The sequence below is a fragment of the Corapipo altera genome, unplaced genomic scaffold (genome assembly GCF_003945725.1).
Source record: "Corapipo altera isolate COAL_440 unplaced genomic scaffold, ASM394572v1 67, whole genome shotgun sequence".
NCBI classification, from domain to species: domain Eukaryota; kingdom Metazoa; phylum Chordata; class Aves; order Passeriformes; family Pipridae; genus Corapipo; species Corapipo altera.
Genome location: NW_020884906.1, coordinates 3,173,648 through 3,197,101, shown reverse-complemented (window position 1 = coordinate 3,197,101; position 23,454 = coordinate 3,173,648). Strand labels below are relative to the sequence as shown.

The 23,454-nt window shown below is 41.8% G+C and overlaps 1 protein-coding gene across 1 annotated transcript in view; it reads left to right on the top strand.

Annotated features, from left to right (window-relative positions):
- Window positions 1-23,454, top strand: part of ADGRD1 (adhesion G protein-coupled receptor D1) — a 140,505-nt gene that overhangs the window by 64,737 nt on the left and 52,314 nt on the right. The window contains exons 14-15 of the mRNA XM_027652149.1: window positions 13,863-13,936; window positions 15,848-15,971. Coding sequence (XP_027507950.1) covers window positions 13,863-13,936; window positions 15,848-15,971 — 198 coding nt within the window. The remainder of the gene's footprint in view (window positions 1-13,862; window positions 13,937-15,847; window positions 15,972-23,454) is intronic.

Here is a 23,454-nt window from a genome sequence, read left to right as displayed (position 1 = left end):
GAGAAGATTCCCTGAGCTGGTCTTTGCCCTCCACTGGGTGCACTGAGTGCATCTTACTTAAAATGCACCCAGCATGGGCTGGGTAGCACCAGAGGTAGCTGACTATAGTGTAACACAGTTTGAAGAGGCATCAGGAATAATTCTGATAGTAAATCATATTTCAGATGGGATTTTGCTACTTTCAAAAGTTGTTCTTTCTTCCACTGAAACTTGAAATTCTCTCTCTGGTACTCTGGGGGTGGGTTACAGACTCACTGTATGTGTGGCAGAGTCCAAGAGGAAGAAAGGGATGTGCTTTCTCTTCCCTCTTCTCTCTTCTCATTTTTCTGTCCCCTCCCTCGGGCTCTTCTACTTTTTGATTGTGTGTAGCACGAGGAGACCATAACGGCCAAAAACTAGAAGATTGCCTTTAAATTATATTCCTTTTCTTTGTATTGATGCTCAAGGCTGTTTCACTCTGGTGCTTTAAACTTCTGATTTATTAGTGGGCATAGCCCGGGCTGTCCCCCACAGTGATCATAATCCCCACGAGGTAAATTGCAGCCCTGTGGTCCTGGTTTATGAGAGTGCTTGGGATGCTCCCTTTAACTGCAGCAAAGCCTTTGGTGTGCAGGGCAGCCCAAGGATCCCAGTGATTGCTCTGATGCCCCTGATAACTTACTGTGCTGCAGAGAATCAAAATACATCTCTGGGGAAGGTTGTTTTGCCTCTCTCTTCTAATCTCCCAGTTCAGAAATACTCAATTTTGAGTCACCACAAGAAAAGACTTGGCTTTTCTTTTTAGTGAACCACCTTTTCCATCTTTCTAAATAAACAGTAGATGATATGAGCATGGGGTAGAGATGAACAGGATGTGCCATTTTTGGTTATGAGGATACTAAATGTTCTTAAGCTGTAAGTAATGGTTGGAAGGAATCTCTTGACTTATTTGGCCTGTGTATCACTCTGTGGCAGGTTAACCATCATCTCTTTATTAGAAAAAATACCCTTATTTTTTAAGCTGCCAGACACTTGATTAGAGTCTTTATAAACTATAAAAAGGAGGTCTTAATTGGAAGTGTTGCCCCATTGGAAACATTCCCGTGAACACTAGCAAGAACGTTTCCAAAAATAGCATGCTTAGCAAAAGAAAGAAATCTCCATACTCCATGGCACAAAACACCCTGAAGTAGCAGTCAGATGACACTGAAATAGTTGTTGTAACATTCTGAGACACTGTGTTCCTAAAAATGGACTGTCTTTCTTTTTAATAACCCTTGATCACAGCAGAACAGGAATATTGTGCCTTGTACCCACTGAAGTCAGTGGGAGTTTCCCTCCTGGGTTCAGTGGGAATGGAATGGGTACATCTGAGCCCTGTAAAGCTACCCGCACGTAGCAGTTTGCTGAAGGCTTTTGACTGTTGGTTTGTAACTTTTCTGATGTTCTACAGAACTGTCCTGAGTAAATTAAGTTGTGCACTCAGCCATTCCTGTTTACATACAGTTATAGTTTTATTAGATCTAAAAGCATTTCCCCTTTTTATGTAACATGTTTTTCTTGAGGAAAAAAAAAACCAAGACAAGAAAAGACACTAATTGATTTACAGGATGCCTGTGCCACAGGAGTTTAAAATCTTCTATGCCAAGATGCTTAAAAATCCAGGTTACCATGCAGTGACATTTCACTGAAGTGCAAGGAGGAGAGAGGAGAGGAGAGTGGCAGCTTTGCCATGGAAGGGAGAACATCCTTTCTCATTCTTTGCCCATTTTGAATCGTTTTACTGAGTCATTGACAAGTGAGGTTGGAGGTTTTGCAAAGCTCTAATGACCACAGCTGCATTCCTCACACCATTAGCTCAGTTTCCAGAGGGACCCTCTGCTGATTTCAGGAATCTCATGGAAAAACTGAGCTCCAGACAAATAGTGCAAGCTGGGAGCTGAGTAACGCTGGAGGCATTTGAATTTATGGCAGGAGATGCCTTTATGTGGCACTCCATGACAGGCCTGGATGAACTGGCTGGCAGCAATCCCTTATCCAGAAGTTTGCTCCCATTCCCGTGTTTTCTGTGGCATGTTGGGTTTGCTGTGCCCAGCTGCACATGACTCCTTTGGTCGAACATTCCTGCCAGCTTTCAGCTGAGGACAAGCTGGTGTTATCTCCAAAGTGGTAAAAGACTGAAAAGTTGAATATGCCCCTGGTTTAAAGCCTCCATCCTGGTTATCCTGGAAAAAAACCCCTCATGTTGAAAATTCCAAGCTCCAGCTTCTCAGGAGCGCTGTGTTTATTGTGCTGCTGAAAACCCAGCCTTGTGTGGTTCCTGCCATTCCAAGGGCTCCTGCCTGGCTGGCAGATGGGCACATGCAGCTCTCCAGCCCCTTTGCTCACCCAGGAACTGGAGTCCTGGTGCAGCATCATCACCCTCCCAGAGCCAGGGCCCTGCCTTAAATTCCAGCTGGCTATTTTTCTGTCTCTGCTGCATCAGCAACAACATCTCTATCTGTGCTGTGTCTGGAGTCACACACAAAGCTCCACTGACTTCCATTTTCCCATCTGAAAAACCAACTCAGTGGCTTAGTCTCATATTGCTCAATTTTGTAGCTGGAGTTAATGGACCAGGCCTAATTCCAGACTGGTTCTCAATTTGTTGGACGTGGCTGATGCACAAATCAAATAGTTCTGGCACCCTGACATTTCCTATGAATGAAAAAATGACACTAAATAGTTGTCTGAATTTCATCTCTATTCATACAACAGACTAAAAGACAAGTCATATTTGGCAAATATACAGGAACGGGAGAAAAGATTCAAATCAGAGGGAAAAAAATATGAATGTTCTCAAGAGAGGGTGTTTGGTTTTTTTTCCCCACAGTGAAAAGAAAAAAAGGGAAAAAAAGCAGCAATGGAAACCCATGAGCTTAAATCCTTGAGAGATCTGGACAGGAGAGCATAATATCTTAATGGGGTGTTAAGGTCTAAGCAATAGAGTTTTACAAGAGAGTGCTTTACATCTCTACTGCTCATGAGCATTGCAGGAGAGGTTTTCTATCTCAAGATGAGGATTAACTTTAGACCCAGTCGGGCTGTGTCTGAACAGAGCAGTCCTGCCCCTGCCCTTGTTTCCCTTGCCATGGGTTCTTTGCCTCATTTATTGACTGCACTTAAAACAGCATCTCTAGGTTATTAATGTGATAGAAAACTTGCATTTTTGCGGGGTTAGTTTCCTTGTTTTCAGATCATTGTCCCTCCATGGGTGGCTGTTTGCTGGAACTGGAGCAAGTGAAGCAGTGGCCACGTGTCTCCCCACCCAGAGTTTGGGGATGGGGTCAGGGGAAGAAAGCCCCCCCAGTTCACTGTGTACTTAAAGAGGTATTCAGCTGATCCACGGCTCTTACTGGGAAATGCCAGAGCTTTCTGGTCTGCACTGGTCTCTGCAGCCTTTAGCTGGGTTCCCACTGTGCAAAATATAAGATACAGGTGTCATGTTTTAGTGTGAGACGTTACAGAGTAAACAGGTGGGATAATGAATGTGAAACGAAACGCAGAGACGGGAAAGAACCTGCGAAAAGTTGGGAAAAGAGAATTAGGGAATAAAACCAAACGTCCTGAATCCGAGTGATTTTCTGATCACACAGAACAAACATTCCCTTATCTGGCCTAGTGGGCCTGAATATCTTGGCTTTAAGCAGGCATAAGTTTTTTGTCATGTTTTCCAGTCTGGTTACAGCATCTTATCGTAGAAGGACTGTGCGCTGTGTCTTTGTCGTGAGCTGGGGCATCACAACTGGAATGTTTATTGTACTCTGTCATTATTTGTACTCCATCGCTTCCATTGACTGCCTGTCCCACCCGCTCCCCGGAGATTAGCAGAGCCAGGGAAAGGATAAACGATTAGCAGCTAGTCAAGGGCAGGGAGAGCTGAAAGGGTCAATATAAAACAAAGGCTGCCACATATAATTCACGAAGAACTCGAGGCAGTGCCTTTCAGAGGCAACATCCCCACAGCCAGGGTTTTAATGAGAATGGAAAAGGCTACCTTATAAATCCAGTCCTAGAAAAAAATATTAGCACCGAACGCACTGAGTGGTAAATATTTTTACCATTAAGCCTGGTACTCTGTTTCTGACGTGAACTATTAAAACTCCTCCTAAAGCTTTCATTAAATCATGTCTTCAAAACTCCCTTTAAAGCGTGGTCCTTTGTTTGGAAAGAAATGTAAGCAAAGATGCCTCTACAAACGGGAGAGGAAGAACCAACTTAATATCTTACAAAATCCCTGCAGGGGATTGCAGTCTTTTTAAAAAAGAGAAACTTTCTATTCCCAATTATTCCATAAATAGTCCATCATTCCTGTTATTATCATGCAGAGTAAATGAAATTTAATGTTTCACGACTCCAGGCTGTCATAGCTTGAGCTTTTCAAAATGAAGGGCACAGGTTTTGTTTGGTCTTTGTGTGGGAAAATTAGGATATCTTCGTGATTGTGGTTTTTTTGGTCTACTTAGAAAAGGTAATACCTATTGATTCTTTGCTTGGAAACCTATCTTGGGATAACTACTGTGTGTGAAAAATTGCCTAAATAGTCTCTGAAGACTTTCCCGTAATAAATATGAGTGAACATTGATTGATTCTTCTTATAGCGATGACTTTCACTCTTACAGGACTCAGAGATGTTTGCTAACTCAGATTTCATTTCTGATTTGGCAAAGGATGTAACCTGAAATCAAAACAGGCCAGTGAGACTTGCCACTGCTGTTGGGTTTTCCAGCTTTGTGTTGCTTCTTGCTGTTGCTGAAGCTTGTTATTTGTAGGTACTGAACCTCTGTTTTATGGGGTTTCAGTTCCACCTGAGCTTTGTGACATTTAGTTATCAGAAATCCAGGCATGTCTCATTTGGGGTATGGGTGTCTGTGGTGTGGAAATTGGAGTAAATGCTGCCAGGCCCTGCCTGCCCATCCTGCTGCCCTCCAAGGTGTCACGGGTGCACAGGACCCAACTCCTGCCCAGCTGGTGCTGTCCCAATTTCTTGTTTCTGATTTAAATTCTCTCTGCCCCCATAACATGGAGGTTGTGAATTACAAGTGCAGTTCTGAGCATCTTGAATGGCTCTTGTCTGATGCAAATACTTAAAAAAAAAAAAAAAGACCAGCAGGAGGAAAAGTCCAAGCACTGTTTTGGAAACTAGGAATTGTGGGACTATTACCTCACAGGAAAAGTATTCCTAAAACTGACTCTACTCTGTGCATCCCTTTAAGGGATTATGCTTTATGCCTGCCTACTGGTCCCTGTCACAGCTCTTGTCATTACCCAGACAATGTTTCCTGTTAAAGAGCCCTGTGTTGGGCCTGGATAGTTGTATGGCAAAGGGAAATATTTCTGTGCATGTCAAAATACTACAGGTGAATGGGGGGGAAAAAGATTTATTTGCCTCTTTCATTGTGCTTCTGTTGGATTAGAAAACTTGCCCATTTTTAAATAACCTTTTCTACATCAGTCAGAGCAGTTGTTTTCCTTTGGTAATACTTTTGCATGAGTTTAGAGAAACAGAGTAGATTAAGAAAGGGTGTGTAGAAGGCACATCTGCTTCTTGTTTTAGAAAAGCAACAAATTTTTAATATAATAATGCAAAGCAGCAGAAAAAGGAAACAAAAAATCCTTATGAAAAGACAGAGACATCTATTTCACTAAGCAGTTTTGGAAAGTTATCATTAGCTTGTATCAGCATGACCAAAAAATCTATTGTATCAGGCTGCTTGTAAGGAAGGTGGAGAAAAGCTGAAGTGATATTTCATTCATCTCTCCAAAAAACCCTGTAAGCTTCCAGCAGTGTATGTGAGCAGAATTTTGCAAGGCTGGAGGATGGTTTGCACAGACAGTTTTATGAGTGGTTGGCTTTAGCTGCATTAAAAACAGTGTTTTCAAGGAGCCAAGGAGTGCAGGGCAGCATAAAGCAACATGGTCTTGGACCAGAGGGATGAACACCACAGCCAGTTGCATGAATAGCCAGCCTTGGCAAGGAGCATCTTGCAAAATTACCTCGTGGAAAAACGGGCCAAATGCCCACCTTTGGGGGGGGGGGGTTGGGATTTTTAGCTTTGTTTTATCCATGCTCCAAGGTTACTTTCAGCCTGACCCATCCAACTCAGATGTGTTAAAACAGGTCAGAGCATAAGAGACAAAAATGAGATCTTGGTTAGGGGAGAAGGGCCCATGGGAGTTTGTGTTTGTGGCCCCTTTGGGATCCCCACTTCAGGTGGGTCTACCAATAAAAATAATGATAGATTTCCCTTTTTTTTTTTTATTTATTTGCCAGTCTGAAAAACTCTTTTTGAGCCCTGACAATCATGCTGGGTTTCTTCTTCTGTCCAGGGAGAGGTTCCGGAGCTGAGTGTGTGTGGATGGGAGGGGAGTTGGCAAAGACAGAACAGCTGCTCTGCAGGGCTTTGCATTACATTGAACCAAAATCAGGTCTTTTAAGCAATAAGTAACTGCCTCAACATGGGCACCTTGAGCGAAATAGCTTGCATTTTTAATCCCTTGATTTAAATCAGATGTCTTTGGAGCCAGGCTGTGCTCATTAATTTTGAAGAGGTAATGTCTGCTTGGAGGTTGTGCCCTGGGTTGGTCAGAGGTAGTGTGGAGTGTCCCACGGAGTTTGGTGATTCTAATTCTGAGCAAAAAACTCTCCCAATGACACACAGGAAAGAAACTGGCTCTCACTTGCTCTCTCATTTGAATTAAAACATGTCCCAAGTGCATCAGTGTCATTGCCCTAACTTTGCACTCCATCCATCCTTCCATGTCTGAGTCACATGTAGGTTTAGATGGCTGTGTACATATAATTTTTTTTGCTTACATATGGATATAACTGTTTAACTGTAAGGACATAGCAAACCCCTCCAACTGCTATATTGCTAATTACCCACATTTCTAGAGAGACAATATTAATATTTTCAATTTGTCATTCTTTAGAGCAGAACTGTCCTTTAAGGGACACGAGAAATATTTTCACTTGAGCATTAAGGCAGCTTTTCATGCAGACCATCAGTTCAATCCTGTGTCTGTTGGTGCTCACATCAGAAAGGCTGCTGTGCTGAGCCCCACCTCTCACTGACTGGCATTTAAATTTTTTAAACATCAAATATTTACTGAAGTAACTTGGATGCTGCCCAAATTGAATTTCAAAGGTCCTCTTCCTTTTGTTTTTATTTGTGCATGCCTTCCACCAAAGCCAGCTCCATGCATCTCTAATGAAAATGAACCTGCTTCTTTCTGTGGCTATTTTTCAACCTTTCCATGCTCCCCTTTATTACCATGATTTACAACAATATTGTGGGTGTTATTAATCCAGATTGCAGTCAATGGGAGTTTGGCAGGGCTTTGCACTGCAGAGCTGCATCTTAAGCAGTTCTGGCTTTCAATCTGAAAGGCTTTGGCATGCAACTCCCTGGCACTGCCCAGGGTTTGCCAATGCACACAGAACACCCCTCATGCCCACATGCACAGGCCAAAGAGAAGAAAAGAGGGGAGAAATGTCTTGTTACATATTTGAGATCCCTGAAACATTTGAGGAATGTATGAAAGCAGAGTCCATAGAGGAAACTTTTCTCTGAACACTCCAATGAGAGAAAGACTGTTTACCTATCAGCCTAAGGGCTTCTCCTGGACTGAATTATGGGAGGGGCTCAGAGGGACAATAGAAGTGTGTAATATTGTATATATATAGTTGCTTTTAGTTTGTACAGTATTTATTTGAATAGAATAAATGTATATATTTTCCCTTCCCCCACCCTGAACTGTGCCTGAAAGTTTCTCTTTGGTGCTGAGGTAAATTCTGGGGAGGTGGGGGGAAGCTTGGAAACTGGATTTTTTTGTGGGAGTCAAACCACCACAGTGGGTGAGAAACTCTCGAGTCCAGGCCTCATCACTGACCCACTGATGCTGTGTTAAGTGCCTGAGGGATCTTCATGAGTGTAACTTCTCTGTTGGAGGGGGAGTTTTGTAGCTGTAAAATTAAAGATAAGCCACTCGGGAGTTGTTCATGTGTGTTTTAATTATTGAGTTTGTAACTTTAACTCAAGGGCTGCAGAGTTTCCTTTGCCGAAATTTCCTTAATCAGTTTGGAAAAAAAAAAGGCTTTTATGCTCTTTAGCACCCAAAACTAGAGAGAAGAGCTGTTACTCTTAGAACACTGTCCTGAAATTGCACCTAGAGTACATTCAGCTTTTCTAGGTGCCACGAAGCTCACCTGTGCTGTAAGCAGTAACTGGAATGGGATCAAAGAGACAAGCTGAAGAAAGATGAGATCACAAGTGTGTGGCAGATGCACAGAGCTTGACAGCCCACACTGACACCTGCAAGTGGTCAGATGTTGACTTGGCAGCTGTTGTATGAAACCCCTTTTGCACTGTTGTTACAAAGGTGGGATCTTGCCAAGCAAATGGCATTTTTATTTAAATGGATGTGGACTTGCTGGTCAAAACATAGCAAGACCTTCTGATGCTGAACACATTCAGAAGTAATACATTTTTTTTTTTGCTACTTGCAAAAATTAAAAAAGAAAGTATCAGGACCATTTCCTCATCCATTCCCTCCTCCTTTTGTCTCTCTTTGTAAAAATGATATCTAGTAGAGCAGCCAAGATATTTTTCAGTCTGTTGCTCATGGGTCTTTTCATGACTTTTTTTGTTCTCACACTGCCTGCCCAATACAGCAGCTGTTAAATGGAGAACTCTGAGAACTGGGGAAGGCTATGGGTGTAGCATTTGATTAACACTATTTTTGCAGGAAATTGATATGTCAACTATTTTTAGCCTCAGGCAAAGGAACAGCCAAACCCAATCCATATGGTAACCTTCTCTGGTTTCACATGCCTTTATAATCTCTGATATTTCACTGGGTTTTAAATTTATATTGTTGTATGTCACAATCTTCCACCCTTTGTGATACCATGCAATTTTTTTTTAACTGTATAATTGTCCCATTAAGAAATACATTCAGCAAACTTTCCTGTTGGCCCTGGGAGCCTGCAGTGTTTTGTTCATGGCTTCAGTGTGTTGGCACAACTCTTTTCGCAACAATGGAACAACTGAAGGTCTGGCTTTCACCCATAATACACTATAATTCCCTATTCAAAAGCTAAATTCTTTTTGCACAATTTGTAAATTTTTTTCATTACACATGCTGGTTACATCTCAGGGTGAATCAGTCAAATGGGCTCTAAATTAAAATAGTTGGCTGATCTAAGCCCAGAGTCTGTTGCAATGCAGTTTTCTCACAGCTTGGAAGAAAACAGCCAATATAGCCACTCTAAAAATAGGTGATTATTCTTTCTGTCTGTCTTTATCCAGGTAACTGAGTAGATGAGTGTAGCCTAAAGTTTTAATCTTCTAGGTAATTAGCAGAAGTAGGTGGAAAGGAAAGTCAGTAAAGTGTGTATCCCTGAATAGGTCATGCCAACAGTCAGGATGTCACTGTGAGGACAGGAAATCCTTAAATTAGAAGCATCATTTTAGGCTCTAATTTAATCCATAAACCAGAGTCAAAAGTGTTTTAGAACAATACACACATGAGAATATTTCAGTGGGGCTGTGAACTTCACAAAAGACACAAGCATAGGGACAAGAGGTATATTTGTCTTTTCTTGTGTCTTTTCTTGCCACCTTCAAAGTAATCCATGGTATTTTTGGAGGCTGAGAAAACAAGGCTTCAAAATCTCTGAATCAGGCAAAATTCTGTGTTTTGTAAACAGAGACAAGTGAACTCCAAATTGAACTTAATAGGGCAAATTATGAAGTGCTTTGGACGACGGGAAGTCCAACACCCACCACGCTGGGCTTAGAGCTGCTGCATTTAGCTCAATGACAGATCTGACCCAAAGGTTTGTCCTTCTCCACACTGGAGAATGAAGGTGCACATCCTCCTCTCTTGGTGGCCACCATTATGTAGCTCAAGATTTGCTTTTTACATTCAGGGGAGGAGAGGAGAAAAAAGAGCTAATCTCATAAACGTTCACCCCACCCTCTGCTTGGCTTCTCTTCCTTGGCAATCCTTCCCAGCAGCAGCTGGCTGCCTGTTTTTCTTCTGCAATTGTGTTCATGACATTTCCTGCAAGTAGGTTTTCCTGAAGGTTTCCAGCAGTCCTTTCAGCTCACATCCCCCTTTTTTTGGCCTCCTCACCCACTAACCATGGCTTGTTCCTAGTTCCCAGCAAGTGCCTCATTCCCATCACACATCCATGCACATTGGCTGTAAGCTCTCCAGGCACACACTGGATTTCTGGGATTTGCTTGTGGGTGTGACTGATTCACTGAGGGTAAGTGGTGACTATAAGGGATGCTGAACAGCCATGATGTAAATAGACACAGTCATGGAATTGTTAAGGTTGGGAAAGACCTCCAAGGTCATCGAGTCCAACCAGTCCTTCCTGAAGGTCCCTGCTCCATGAGACAGACACAGACTTTGCCCTATTTCTTGGTGCCAAGAGGTTGCTTTTCTCTTTTAATGTAATCCTTTCTTTGAGAAGCTGCATGTGGCCCTCTCCATGCAGAAGGACTGATATGAAGAATGTAGATGAGGGAGAGCTCACACACAGATCCTGGGTTATTTAGTGTGCTGATACTTTCCACATTCCTGAATGCTTCATAAACTGTCCTTTCACAGGCTTTTTTAAACACTCAAGTGACTTAATCTTTTACTGTAAAAGCCTACTTGTATTTTAAGCTTTCTGTTATCAATGTCATTAAATCAATATCCTCAGTGCTACAGAATTCAAGTCACATATAAGTTGTCACACACAGTTTAACTTGAGAAGTCCAGTATTTAGGTACAGTTAGTTCATTTTTCATAGATTAGATAGTACTTTGAGGTAGAGCTGATGAAGATCAGAAGGAGTTTATTCCTCTGTAGCCAGTTTCTTATATGTTGGGGTCTTTCTAATCTAATGGCAGTTTTGTTGCAGAACTTCAGTGAAGTTTGAGAAGATGAGCATTTTATGCAGTTATCATAAATGGCACTGGAAAGCCTTGTGAAGGCTGTGTCATGGGTGATAAAACATGGGACATATTCTTTAAGAGAAATGAAAAGGTAGATTAGTATGGACTCTTCTTGTCCATTTTTTAATCTATTCATCTATTTATTTATAATTATTACTTATCTATTTTTTCCATCAAGGTACACACACAGTTCTGGACAGGTCAGAGGCTGTATGGCCTCACTTGGTGCAGTTCACTGGATAATGAGTGACATCTGTGTTTAGAGTTGAGATGGAGAAAAACAATAATTTGTCCCTTGCCAGAGATACATAATTGAGAGTATAACATACATCTGGGATTTATTAGTGTAAAAAGATACACAACTGCAATACTACATCTTCTTCCAACCTGACCCTGTGGTGCCCTTTCCATTTAGTGCATTAAGAATCCAGATTTATCTAGAGATATCTTACAAATCAGAAATGACAGTTATTGTTCCATCTTAGCTGTTATTACAGCAGATCTTTCCCTCTTTTCTCTTTTTTCTTTTTTTTTTTTTTTTTAGCCACTGTTTGTTTGTCATAGAAGTGAAATAAATTGTAATACAGACTGACTGTAGATTCTTCCAATTGCTTACTTCAGGAAGACTATTGCCATGATGGACATGACAATATACAGCACAACAGGCAAACAGTGTTCTTGCTGCTGGTGAAACAAAATGAACTCTGCCAAAAAAACTCCAAATTAACCGAAGTTGCAGAAGGCAGTTTTCCAGCCATGGGTTATGGATCATTAATCTTCTGCATTTTCTGAACTAGTGCTCTTCAAGGTTGCTCTGAGCAGCAAGAGGTGGGATTAATGAAGGAAGCAATTTGTGAAAGACATTCTATTTTATGGGTAATTTGTGATGTGGAAGGTGTGCAAGACCTGCCGTTGTTAGAGGTGAGGCTGTGGCAGGGTACTTTCTGAAAGGAACCAGAGGGTTAGGATTGATGGATCTAGCAGGGAACATACCAGTTCAACCCTGGTGCCTTGTACAAGGCCTTCTCTGGGCAGCCAATGCTGGGGAAGGTCTTTCCTGGAATCATGGAATCATCAAGGTTGCAAGAGACCTTTAAGATCATCCAGTCCAACCATCAACCCAGCACCACCCCTGTAACCACCAAACCACATCACTCAGTGCCAGATCCAGATGCCTCTCAAGAACCTCCAGGCCTGGTGACTCCACCACCTCCCTGGGCAATCTATTCCAATGCCTGACCACCCTTTCACAGATGAGGAAGGACTCCTCTGTTATTACCATTAATTAACATCACACACTTGGCTTTGCTGCACCTCCCTCACCACAGCTGGAAAGAAAGTGGTGTGAGCAGATTGAGGGTTGTATCAGTGAGATATTTCCTGACAATGAGGGTTGTGAATCTGCCCCATTATCCCCTCCCAGTGTGAGAGTATGAGGTTTCAGTGTTTGCTTCGCTCCCCTAGTGGAAAAGGGCTACAGGATGTTACCAGAATCCAAGGGGAAGTTAGAAACCCTCAGCAGGTGAGTGACAGCCCTTCCCCTCCACAAAGCACCTGACCTGCAACCTCAGCTATTTCCCTGATGCGGGCTTGGGGAAAACAGGGTGAGGTAAGGAACTGGAAGTTTTGTCCAGGGATGTGCTCAGGCAGATAGGAAAATTCTGTTTATGTTCTCCAGAGACGTGAGTTAAGAAGTAAATGTCCTTATCTACAGCACACTACTTTGGGTGTGTGGAAATCCAGTGTGAACGTGTGGGTGCCCTGGGCTGTGCAGAAATGCTTTATCATCACTGGTGAGGGGGGGGGAACTGTGCTGCCTTGTGCCTGACACTCCTTGTTGGACTTGGGGGAGAGGAGAAGGAAAATTGCACGAGGAACTTCTTGTACTTGGTTGAGTTTCAGCACGACGAGGTGGTGGGGTTTTCTCCCTTCTTTCTCCAAAACATAACTTGGTTATCTGTCTCCAAAGCCATACTTGGTTATCTTTCAGCTTGACAGCAGAATTGTGTGGCAATAATCCCAGAGCTGTTAATTCACCAGTGATTTGTTTATGTTGAAGACTCTTGTAATTAAAAAAATTGCCATGAGGTAGGGTCCACACAATGTGGACTTTGGGGATTTATGTATTAGAAAGGGTTGAGCAAATCCTGGAAATCCTCTAGTTTGCGTATTTTGTATGTAACAAAACTATTACTTTGGTCCAATGTCATTTGAATTATTTTGTCATCAAGCTGGTGTAACAGAGTGGAGAATGGGCTCTCAAAGTTTCTTGAATATAGGAGATTGAGTTAGTTGTTAAATCTGTTTACAGACGATAGAAATTTTGTCATTATAATGCTGAGGTGTGTTAAAATAAAATCTTGAATTATGGCACTCCTCTTTCAGTTTGATTGTATGTTTTAAAATAATTGCTACTGTGGAAAGAAAATGTCTGTGAGTTGGTCATTGTAATGCACATATTTCAATGTTATTAATCCTAAAATGTGACATTTTTATTACCCGGTGAAAACAAACTACGAACAAAACCCAAAGAAGCCAAATATGTGCCAAAGAATAATGCCCCAATCCTCCCAAAATTAACACATGTATTTGTGTTTATACACAATAAATAATCCTGGTTTGCTATTTACTTAAATGGGACAGAGATTTCTCACTTGAAGTGGCGTGAGATTAATCCCAGTGTGTAAAATTAAGACTGAATACCAGCCTTTGCATATTTGGAGCCTGTGTTAAAGCTACGAGGACTGAACAATTTTGCTGTCAGTTGTGGTGTGTTAATCTACAACAAGCCTCTTGAAATTATTATAGCATTGAGAATTTAAAGGAATTGAATAGCAGAATTTAATCCTTTTTAAACATTCCCTCGGGGTTTGTGTTCTTTTCTTGCAGACACCCAGACAATACAGCCAAGCACTAAATAAGAGTAACAGAGTTCATCTTTACTGTGCATTTCTGGACTATAGGTATGTTACATAGTTTCAAATCTTTTAACTTCCTGTAATTAAATTACACTTGGTTTGTGATGCTGTGTATTACCTACATCCTTCTCGTTTCTCTTCATTCATGGAAATAGTTAAAGAAATGGAACCACTGGTTTAGACAAAACACAGTCTGATAGTGGCTTCTTACCATAAACAGGAGACTTGTTATTCACAGGCCCTGGATCAGGTGGGTAACTGGGAGACTGAAAAGATTTTGTAATCAAAACTGCAGAGTGATACAAATCATGCTTATCTTGGTTTATGAGTATATCCACTTGGGCAGATGCTTGGATCTTTTACCATGGCAAACCTCCAGCTCAGCCATTGTTTTCACTGGACCTGTGCCTGTGTCACAACAGCATGTGAGATCAGTATTTCAGAGCTGTGAATTTTGGCCAATGCACGGAATGGATAAATATCACATCCCTGAATGCAAATTAGAATTAAAGGGAAACAAATATCGCCTCAAATTTCAGTTGGAAAATAAGGGCTATGGAAAAGAACTAGTTTTTTCTTTTTCTATTTTTTCTTTTTAGCTCTGAATACATTTCATCTGGTTTTGATTTTGAAACATGCTGCTCTTACTGAATTAATTGAGAATTAATACAAATACTGCATTTTGAATTTGATGGGGATTAACAGTTTTTGAGCCATAACAGTATAAGCCTAATTTATGTAGCAACAGCCCATGATGATCCCTCCTACCAGCTTGCACTTGGGAAGGTCACTCTGATTGTTTTATTGAAGTTTTGTTTCAAGTGTGTTGAACTGTCCCAGCTGTTGGCAGTTACCCGTTGTTATGGTTACTCACAAATTACAATAAATTAAAAACAGATTTTACTGCAGCAAATTAATATGGCTGTGGCATTGTTCCTGTGCTGCTCCCCACTGGGGCTTGGGCCCTTGAGGCTTTGCCTCGGGGTAGAAACTTAAATGTGAAATCTGTCCTTCCAAATGAGTTTCATTTGTGTCAAGATGGTCTTATTCCCTAGTGCGTGGCAGTTAAAGAATAAGAAATTAGTTTCTGACCTACAACAGACTCTCTGAGAACTCAAGGAGGTCTCGAAGGACAGAAGTGTGAGGTAATACCAACCTTTAAAATAAGCACTGAGACAATGCAGATCACTCAGTCTAGCTTCAGGACCCAAAATAATATCAAAGTAATAAACAGTGAAGATCAGGCAGTTTGGGTGGGTGACCTCTGGTGCCTGAGCCCACAGAGCGCCCACAGACCTGTGCCTGTGGCTTTTATGTCCCCACCCCACTTCAGGACTGTGATAGCCCAGGGAATTCTGGTTTTCCCTGGCTCTAAGAAGAGGCAGACTCCTGAGCAACTCCCAGTCCTGGGCCCAGGTCCCACAGCCTGCCCAGCCACACCCTCAGTGGAGCAGGAGCTGCTGTTGCTGCCCCTGAGGGTGATGTGACAAAACCCAATTGATGGGTCACTGGAAATTGTGCTCAATCAGCCTGAATTCCTTCTTTTGACAGGATGAGTGGGACAGGGGGAGGCAGCAGATAAGACACACTAAGTTTTTTGGGTTTTTGACTTGTCCGATACTACAGAATACAGAAATTTGGGTCAGGGTGAAATACCATGAATGAGATGCACAATATAAAGAAAAAAATACATTCATCATATATTGATTATAAAACTGGGAAGAAATCTCTAGAAACATTCATGTAGGGGATTCATCAGCGCCTTGTCCAGGTCAATATTTTCCTTAACTATTTCCATGATGGAATTGAGAAGATGCCAGCAGTGTTTGTGGATGCTCCAGCCTGAGATGGCATTCCAAACTTTTCATCTCCCATACAGCAAAATGCATGTCAAATTAACCTGCATAAGATGCATTTTACTAAGAGACTGTGTTCCATTTTCTGTGTGTTTTGCAGCAATGGAACTGGTGTTTGGTCTAACGAAGGTTGTGTGCGTGAGAGTGGGGACCTCAACTACTCGGTGTGTCTCTGTAACCACCTCACTAACTTCGCCATTCTGATGCAAGTGGTGCCTCTGAAGGTGAGATTAAGCAAAGGAATAAATCTCTCTGTTAAAAATGAAGCATAAATACATCCCTTTCCTCCTCATGCCTCATTGGTTAAGTGACTAGAACTGGGCTCATTCATGCCCAACTCAGATTTATTCCATATCTTGCTATCTGGTGGGATGTTTTAATACTTCTTGACTATATTTATGTTTTAAAACTTTTGGGAACTGAAATGAAACATACTTGTGGTAGGTCAGAATTCTCTTTACCTCATTCTCACTGTTTGGGCATGATTTCTTAAAGTTCTAGGCAGGAAAAGCACTACAGCACATTGTACAGGTGACCTTGGCTTTTATGATTGGTTTTCAAGACAGAGACAGCTGAGATGTGGTTGTTTAGGGTTTTGGTAACTAGACTTGTGGAATACGAACATCTGAGCTCGAACTCCATGTGAAGTGAGCTCTGCTGCCAGCTGGCCCCTGCCCTCATCTCTGCCAGCTTTCCAAGTGTCTCCCTGCTGCTGCTTCTTCACCTTGATGCCAAGCGGGGGCTTGTGTAGAAGGAGCCTGAGAAGCAAACCAGTGCTTTAGAGTTGAAAGTGAACCCCTTATGTATAGTTTTCTCTATGTTCAGTTCCTTTGTCCAAAGAGTTGGCAAGGAAGCGTCTCTTCATGTGGAACATGACTCTTTCTCTCTTTACCCAGGACCTTTGCTTGCTATTCACACTAATCACTGGTTTCAGATGAAACTTTGATGGCAAACACATTGTTTTCCACACTAGACATGGTCTTCTCTTCATGGTACAGAGTGGCTGCTCCTGACAGGTGAAGTGTTGCTCCTGCTGAAGGGCTCCCTCTCCAAAACTCAGCAGCAGGCAAGGTCAGCCCCGTCCTGGATCTTAGCAATCAGACAGCCAGCACTGCCATGAGCATGAGAAATGTTCTCACCACTTTTTTTAGGTGTGCTTCTGCCAGGGAGGATCCAGTGGAGATGGTGATGAAGCTCTGCTCCAAGCAACCCTCAGTCAATAAATGATGAACGTGTAATATAAATAATTTACCAACCGCACATTTAAAGGAACGTATACAAATTGTCTGTCAAATTTATTCTCTCTGGCACAGTCTCAGTTTTCTGCAGACACCATCCCAATAATATAAATTAACAGGCTGAAGAGCTTCAGGAGGACTCCTCCTGCCACAGCTATCCCTGTGTGCTGCTAACAAGGCTGGTGTCCTCTGTGGTGCAGCTGGAGGGGGTTTGTCAGTTCTGTTGCCACAGGCCCATTGATTATATGGCCTTGTCTCAGGCTCTGCTTAACTGATGGGTTTGCTCTCCTTTTAGGCAGCAGCTTTGCCAAAAAAGCTTCTGCTGCAGGATGGGCAGCGTGGGCTGGTGAGGGCAGCAGAGGTTCCTGCAGATGCAGGGATCAGCTTGCAGTGCAAGGGACTCTGAGCAGGGTTACACCTCTGAGCAGCACCAAAGTCTTTCCAAGGACTGGCTCATCCCAGATTAGAAGCTGGGAGTTGGCTTCTTTGGGTCATCTGGGGTTTATCTAACTGTTATTATCTTTATTACTTGCAAAGCACCTAACGACTCCAGCTGCTTTCCAAGTATAATTTTTCTAGGAGCTCTTCATACTGATAATAAAATGCAGCTTTGCCTGAAGACCTCCAACCTTGTGAGACGGAAGTGTCTTGAGACAAATGCACTGTTATTAACCTTTTTAAACAGCAGCATACAGGGAATTAGCCAAGATTTAACAGGACAGCTGCTGCAAGAATAGTTGACTTTTTACTGGGGAATAGTTCTGAAGGTCCAGCTTTCAAATAAACAGATTTAAAATTGTGGTGATTAGTGGGACGCTGCAATAAGTTTTAGTACTGTGCAATACTAGTAATTGGAGAACAAAGAGATTTCATATCAAAGCCTTTGGAATCGAGTTTTCCTTAAGAGGTCTGAAATGTGTAAGTAGGAAAGGCTGGATATGAATGAATCTTCAAGTTTCTCACAGTCCTTTAATGGTTCCATTTTCAATATTTCCTCTCTCCTTAAATTTTTGGTCTAATGCATTTACATCCACCAGAATTTGTGTGGAATATTTTTGCATTGTTTTTCCCTCCTTTTACGATAAAAGGAAAATCTCATCCCAAATCTTTGTCCAGGACATACCCTTTAAATTGACCATTTATGTTTATCTTGTGGTATTAATATTTTAACTAGTGAAAAAAACATGTTGTCTTCATTGTGTAATTGGCATGAAGCTGAGAGTCACACAAAGACAGGTTTCCTGGCTTTTGAGCTGTACAAGACTGTGCTCAATTACAAATTCCTGAAACATTCCCTAAGCATTTGCCTCAAATGTCTGAGCATTAGAGCCCACTGAATCAACTACACAGTTGGAAACTCCTTTCAGGTGTCCTTGGAACCCTCTTAAGCAAATGTTACAATGCTGTGGATTTTAAGCACCTATTCATGTTATTCACCATGTTCTGAAATTCATGAGCCAAGGTCCAAAGGGCCCATTTGAATCACCCATTGGAATATTAGATTGTCAATGCTCTAAGAAATTGTTGCAATGATGTTATATTTGATCTTGAACTTGTGTGTATTTTATTTTTCTTACCGTAAATGAAGTGCACAGATAATATAAGAAGAGTAAAAGAGAGGGTAGGAGTATGCAATTACCCACATTTGAACAGTTCTGTTTATACAGCTATTATATATCTGTGGCCATATAAATAGAAATGAATGAAATTTTTCCATATGAACACTATTTTTGACAGAATGTTTTGTTTTCTTCTTACAGAAAAGGGCCTGTTTTTCATAAAAAATGTAAATAAGTTGTTGGAAATGCATTGCCTGAAAACCGCAGCGTTTTTCATCAAATGCTATATTTTAGTACAAAAAAAAGTGAATTCATTTTTCATGGAAATTCTTTGAGTGTTATACACTTCCATTCTCCTATGGAAAGTATAATTTCCCTTTCTCTCCACCATGCTGATAAATGCAGCTCTCAGGGGAGCAGCAAGAGTCAGACATCCTCTCCAAGGGCACCAGAATGGCCTTTAATGCAGCAGTCAGTGGAACAGTAAAACCAGGTAGAAATAGTTCTACCAGTCCTTGCAGAAAGGCAGACAGCTGCACAGAAAACAATTAACAAAATTAAGAAGGGGAATATTGACAGTCTTAAAGGGTTGTAATACAGACCAGCACACACAGAGCAGCTTCAGAGCTGGGAGAACACCCCTAGGGAGAGCACTGTTGGTGTGGAAATCCATGAACTCTTGAGACCAGCTCAGTGTGATAAGTGTTCTCTCTCAGCTCCTTTTCATATTGATTTTCTTTCTGCTCAGAAAAAAAAAGAAAAAAAGAAAAAAAAAAGCTAAAAAAAAAGGCATAATCATTCCATTAATGAGGCACTACAGTTATTTAGACTTTGCTGTTCCCACCCGGAGAGCACGGCATCCTCAGGGAGTGCAGGCAAAGCCAAGGTGTCTCTAAGCAACAAACACCAACAATAAGTGACCTTCCTCAGAAGTGCCTGCTCTGCCCCAGGAATGGGTGTGGTGAGCATTTCTAATGACCACAGAGCTGAGCTGGTACGAGAACTGTTTGTTCAGGATGGTGACTTTTTCTTCCGAGCTGTGTTAAACTCCAGCAAGAATCTCCTTGCTTAACTCCCTCTCTTTGTTCCTTCACATGGTCAAAGCTACCTCTTCCCACTTACAGAACCACAGCATGATCCTGACCTGCTCATCCTTCCCCAGTGCCTCCCTTCCTGCTCCTTTTCCCACCTTCACCAATATCCAGCAGATCACTCTACATATTTACACATTTTGTGCATCTCTTGTGCACATAAATCCTTTGCTATATTCCCAATATTTTTTATCATTGCAAGTTTATTGTAAGATACAGAACTGTGATAGTAATATATGCACCTGGCTCGGGGAGGAATTAAATTGTCTCCCATGGATTTCATTTTGTTTCAGTGAGACACTCATAGGAAGAAAACTGTAGGATATCCTGCATCTGATGGTGCTTTCTCTTGAGTGCTTGAAATCCTGTGAGCTGAGGGATGCTGGATTGTTAGATGTTTATGGCACAGACTGTCAGGTGGGTCTAATTTCCAGGGAGCATAGAAATGCAAGAAGGTTCTTAGCAACAAGCTGTGAGTTCTTGATTTTTCTTCTTGATCTTGGCTCAAAATGGGTGAGATTAATTCAGTCACTGTTCTACTGCATGCCAGCTGGAAGTAATCTCCAGAGGCTGAAATCTGCTGAGATGAAAAGGTGTTTTTATTCCAATATTCAGAGAAAGAAATTGAAAGAGAGCAACCACAAAGAAAAAAATTTAAATTCTGGAATTTTAACTTAAATGTGACAAAATGAACCTTCACTCTCATATCCGTGGGCTGTACACCAGGATGTGAAGAAGAAGGACTTTGAATGCTGTGAATTAGTTAAAACTGAGCTGGGATCACAAATGTAGTTGAACACCACTCCAGATTTTATATTCGTTTCAGCAAGAGCTTGAAAGCACTGGAGTCGTGGTGATTGTGAAAGAAGGGCATGAACAATGCTGCTGATGAGCTCGGGGTACATGTGTGAGGTTTAGCTGCTTTCAGGGATGCGGGGGATTAGCAGTTGTAACAAGTTTATTTCGGGAATGAAATAACCATCTTGGAAAAACTTACAACCATGTGGTGCTCAGATGTCAGCCTGGCACTGACCTGTTAGCCTGCTGATGAATTGGCCCCCATGGAATGCTGGAATTATTTGTGTTTTATCACTCTGCTGTTACGTCTGTATCACGCCTGGCCCAGATTCTTGCTTGCTGAGATTCATTTGTCTTGTTGGTTTTCACTTCAGGAATCATAGCATTTATTTTGAATTTTGGAGATTAATGGCCGTGAACTGGTTTAACCAAATAAATAAGTTGATTGAAGGTAAAATGTGACCAAAGACCAGTGGAATGTTCCTGAAGGGACATGTTCAGCCCTTGACTGCTTTCGTGGAGTTGCATGGATGTAATTAAGGTCAGCACACAGTCAGTACTCGGAAGCTTGGTTGAAGCTCTTTTCACTACTGTGATCAAGTCAGGAAGATGGAGAATTATTCAACTGCATCTTCTCAACAATAAATGTCAGTGGAATGTTCAGAGCAGGTGTGATTTTGGCTGATCTGTGCACCCTCCTCTGGGAAACTCATTGCTCTGATCAAGCTTCTCTTTCTGAGGGAGGGTGAAGAACCTCACAGCAAACCATTGCTTAAGCTGCACTCTTGGAGCTTCTGTCCTTCCCTTTCCTTGATTCACAGACCAGTGTTCCAGTTTTTCCTTCATCTGGTACAGCCAGAACAGACCTGTGCTGCCAGCACCCTGCAGTGCTGTGCTTAGGGAGACACTGGGGCACTAATACAGCTGTGGCAGGAAAAATAAATAATCCCTTTAGCTGGACATGTGTTTACACTGGTTTATGTTTGCTTCTTCTGGAGGAAGCCCAAGCAGAAGGTACCCAGGGTGATGTGCTCCCTGTGATGATTTTATTGTGGCACTGTGGTACAAGAGTCTTCTGCTGTGCCTGAATCTGAGCAGCAGAGGGTGGGAGATGAGAGGTCCCATCGAGTGGCACAGAGCCTGGGGAGATCTCAACCTGCAACACCTCCTCCTGCACCCCCTGGAACCTCTGGTTGGAGGGGAAAAGGCTGGTGGAGAGGTCCCATTCCTGGGGCAGGAGGGACAGGTGACACTGGGAGAGGCTCAAGCAACACTCCTCTTGGCCCAGACAGACAGAGGGATGGCTCAAGGTGCTTCCTGGACAGCAGGAATCAAACCCAACTCTCAGAGCAAGCCGCATCTCAAAAGCACTTCAAAGAAAATTCGGATGCTACTATTTCATTTTGGGCAGCTTTACTTCCCCTCATCACTCAGTGGGGCCCTGTGCTCCTGCCAAGGAACATGCCAGCCATCTGGCAGTTTTTATCTTTATAGTGATCCAACAACTCCAAGGCATGCCAGGCTATTTGTACCATCTGCCACATAAATGTCATTTCAGCAAAAGGATGGTGGACACCTGGGGACCCAGAGTTCAGAAATCCTCCTAAAGGGAATCATTGTCTCCCACAGAAAATAGAGCTCAAAGCTTGGGTCCACTTCCCCCAAGGGACCAATGCAAGATAGAACTGAAATATTTATTACTCCCAGACCATTCTCTTAAATTGTCCTTTTCCCCTGCTATTTTTTCCTCTTTCTGTCTTTTCCAACCGTGAGAGTATAAAAATTACTACTATAAAGTTCACATGTGGATGGACATTTCCAGTGAAGCAATAGTGTCATACAATCTGTGGTAGAAATTGTTTGGGGTTTTGAACACATTTTCTGCATTTCTAAAACTAGAAATGACTTTGGGTTTTATCCCATTTGTAGCTCCTGCTCATAATTCAGGAGAGGATCAATCAATACAGTACAAGCCCCTCACCAACAGGCTTGAAAGCAGAGCAGTGTTTATAAAGGGAAAAATATTTAAAAAAATCTGATCTTGCAGATGGAGCTACACAGACAACTCATCTTTAGCATCCTCAGGGAGCCCAGGATTTTGAAAAGGCTTGGGGATTTAGCTGTGAGGTTCTATTTACAAAAAGAAAGGCACCCCAAGTTTCATCTTTGGGGCAATATGTGTGCTTTTATTTTATTTTTCACTGTTATAGCTGAGTTTGACAGCAAGTTTTGATAATGCATGGCTGACTGAGAACAAAGTGCATCAATTCCTGTTTATAAAGGAGGCTTTGAAAATGTCCTAATATTGTGAATGCTTTAAAAATATGGGGGATAGGTGTGTAATTTATAAGTTTGGAGCATTGTTTCCTAAATGTAATATTGCAGTTGTTAATCAAACATTGCACTCTGGGTGCAATAAAATAGCAGTCTGAAGTGATAACCCTTTTTCTTAAAATTTTCAGCCAGCTACGTTCTCTAATAGGACAATGAAATGGAAATAATGTGGCACTCCTGATTTCTGCTGTTTTGAAATTTTAATGTAATTACTTTTCTCAGCACGCTTTTCATTGCTGGAAACATAAAAAGAATAATGCCTTAGCCCAGTGATTTTTCTTTTGTGTTGCATATTTAAAAATTGGATAGGCATTTTGATTTCTTTGGTCCTTGTTTATTACCACTGACAGTTTGTTTAGCTGAAGAGATCTCTACAGACAGTTCAGACAGCCCTTACCCATCAGATGAACAAAGACAAATCAGCCTGAGTGTTTATTCTAGTATTGCTTTGTAAACTTTCTTTGCTCTTTCTCACTCTCTCCACTTCCCTCTCTATTTTATTGCAGTGGAAATTGTCCCCATGGAGGAGCACTTCTCTCTGATGTGTTCACAGTGTGATTGTGCATCATATTTCTTTTGTCCTTACTATATCCATGCTCATCTTTCCTGAAAATTGAGCAATAGTCTTGATTTTTAACTCAGAACAATTGTTCATTCTTTTGCTGTTCCACTCCTGTGCCAGTACAG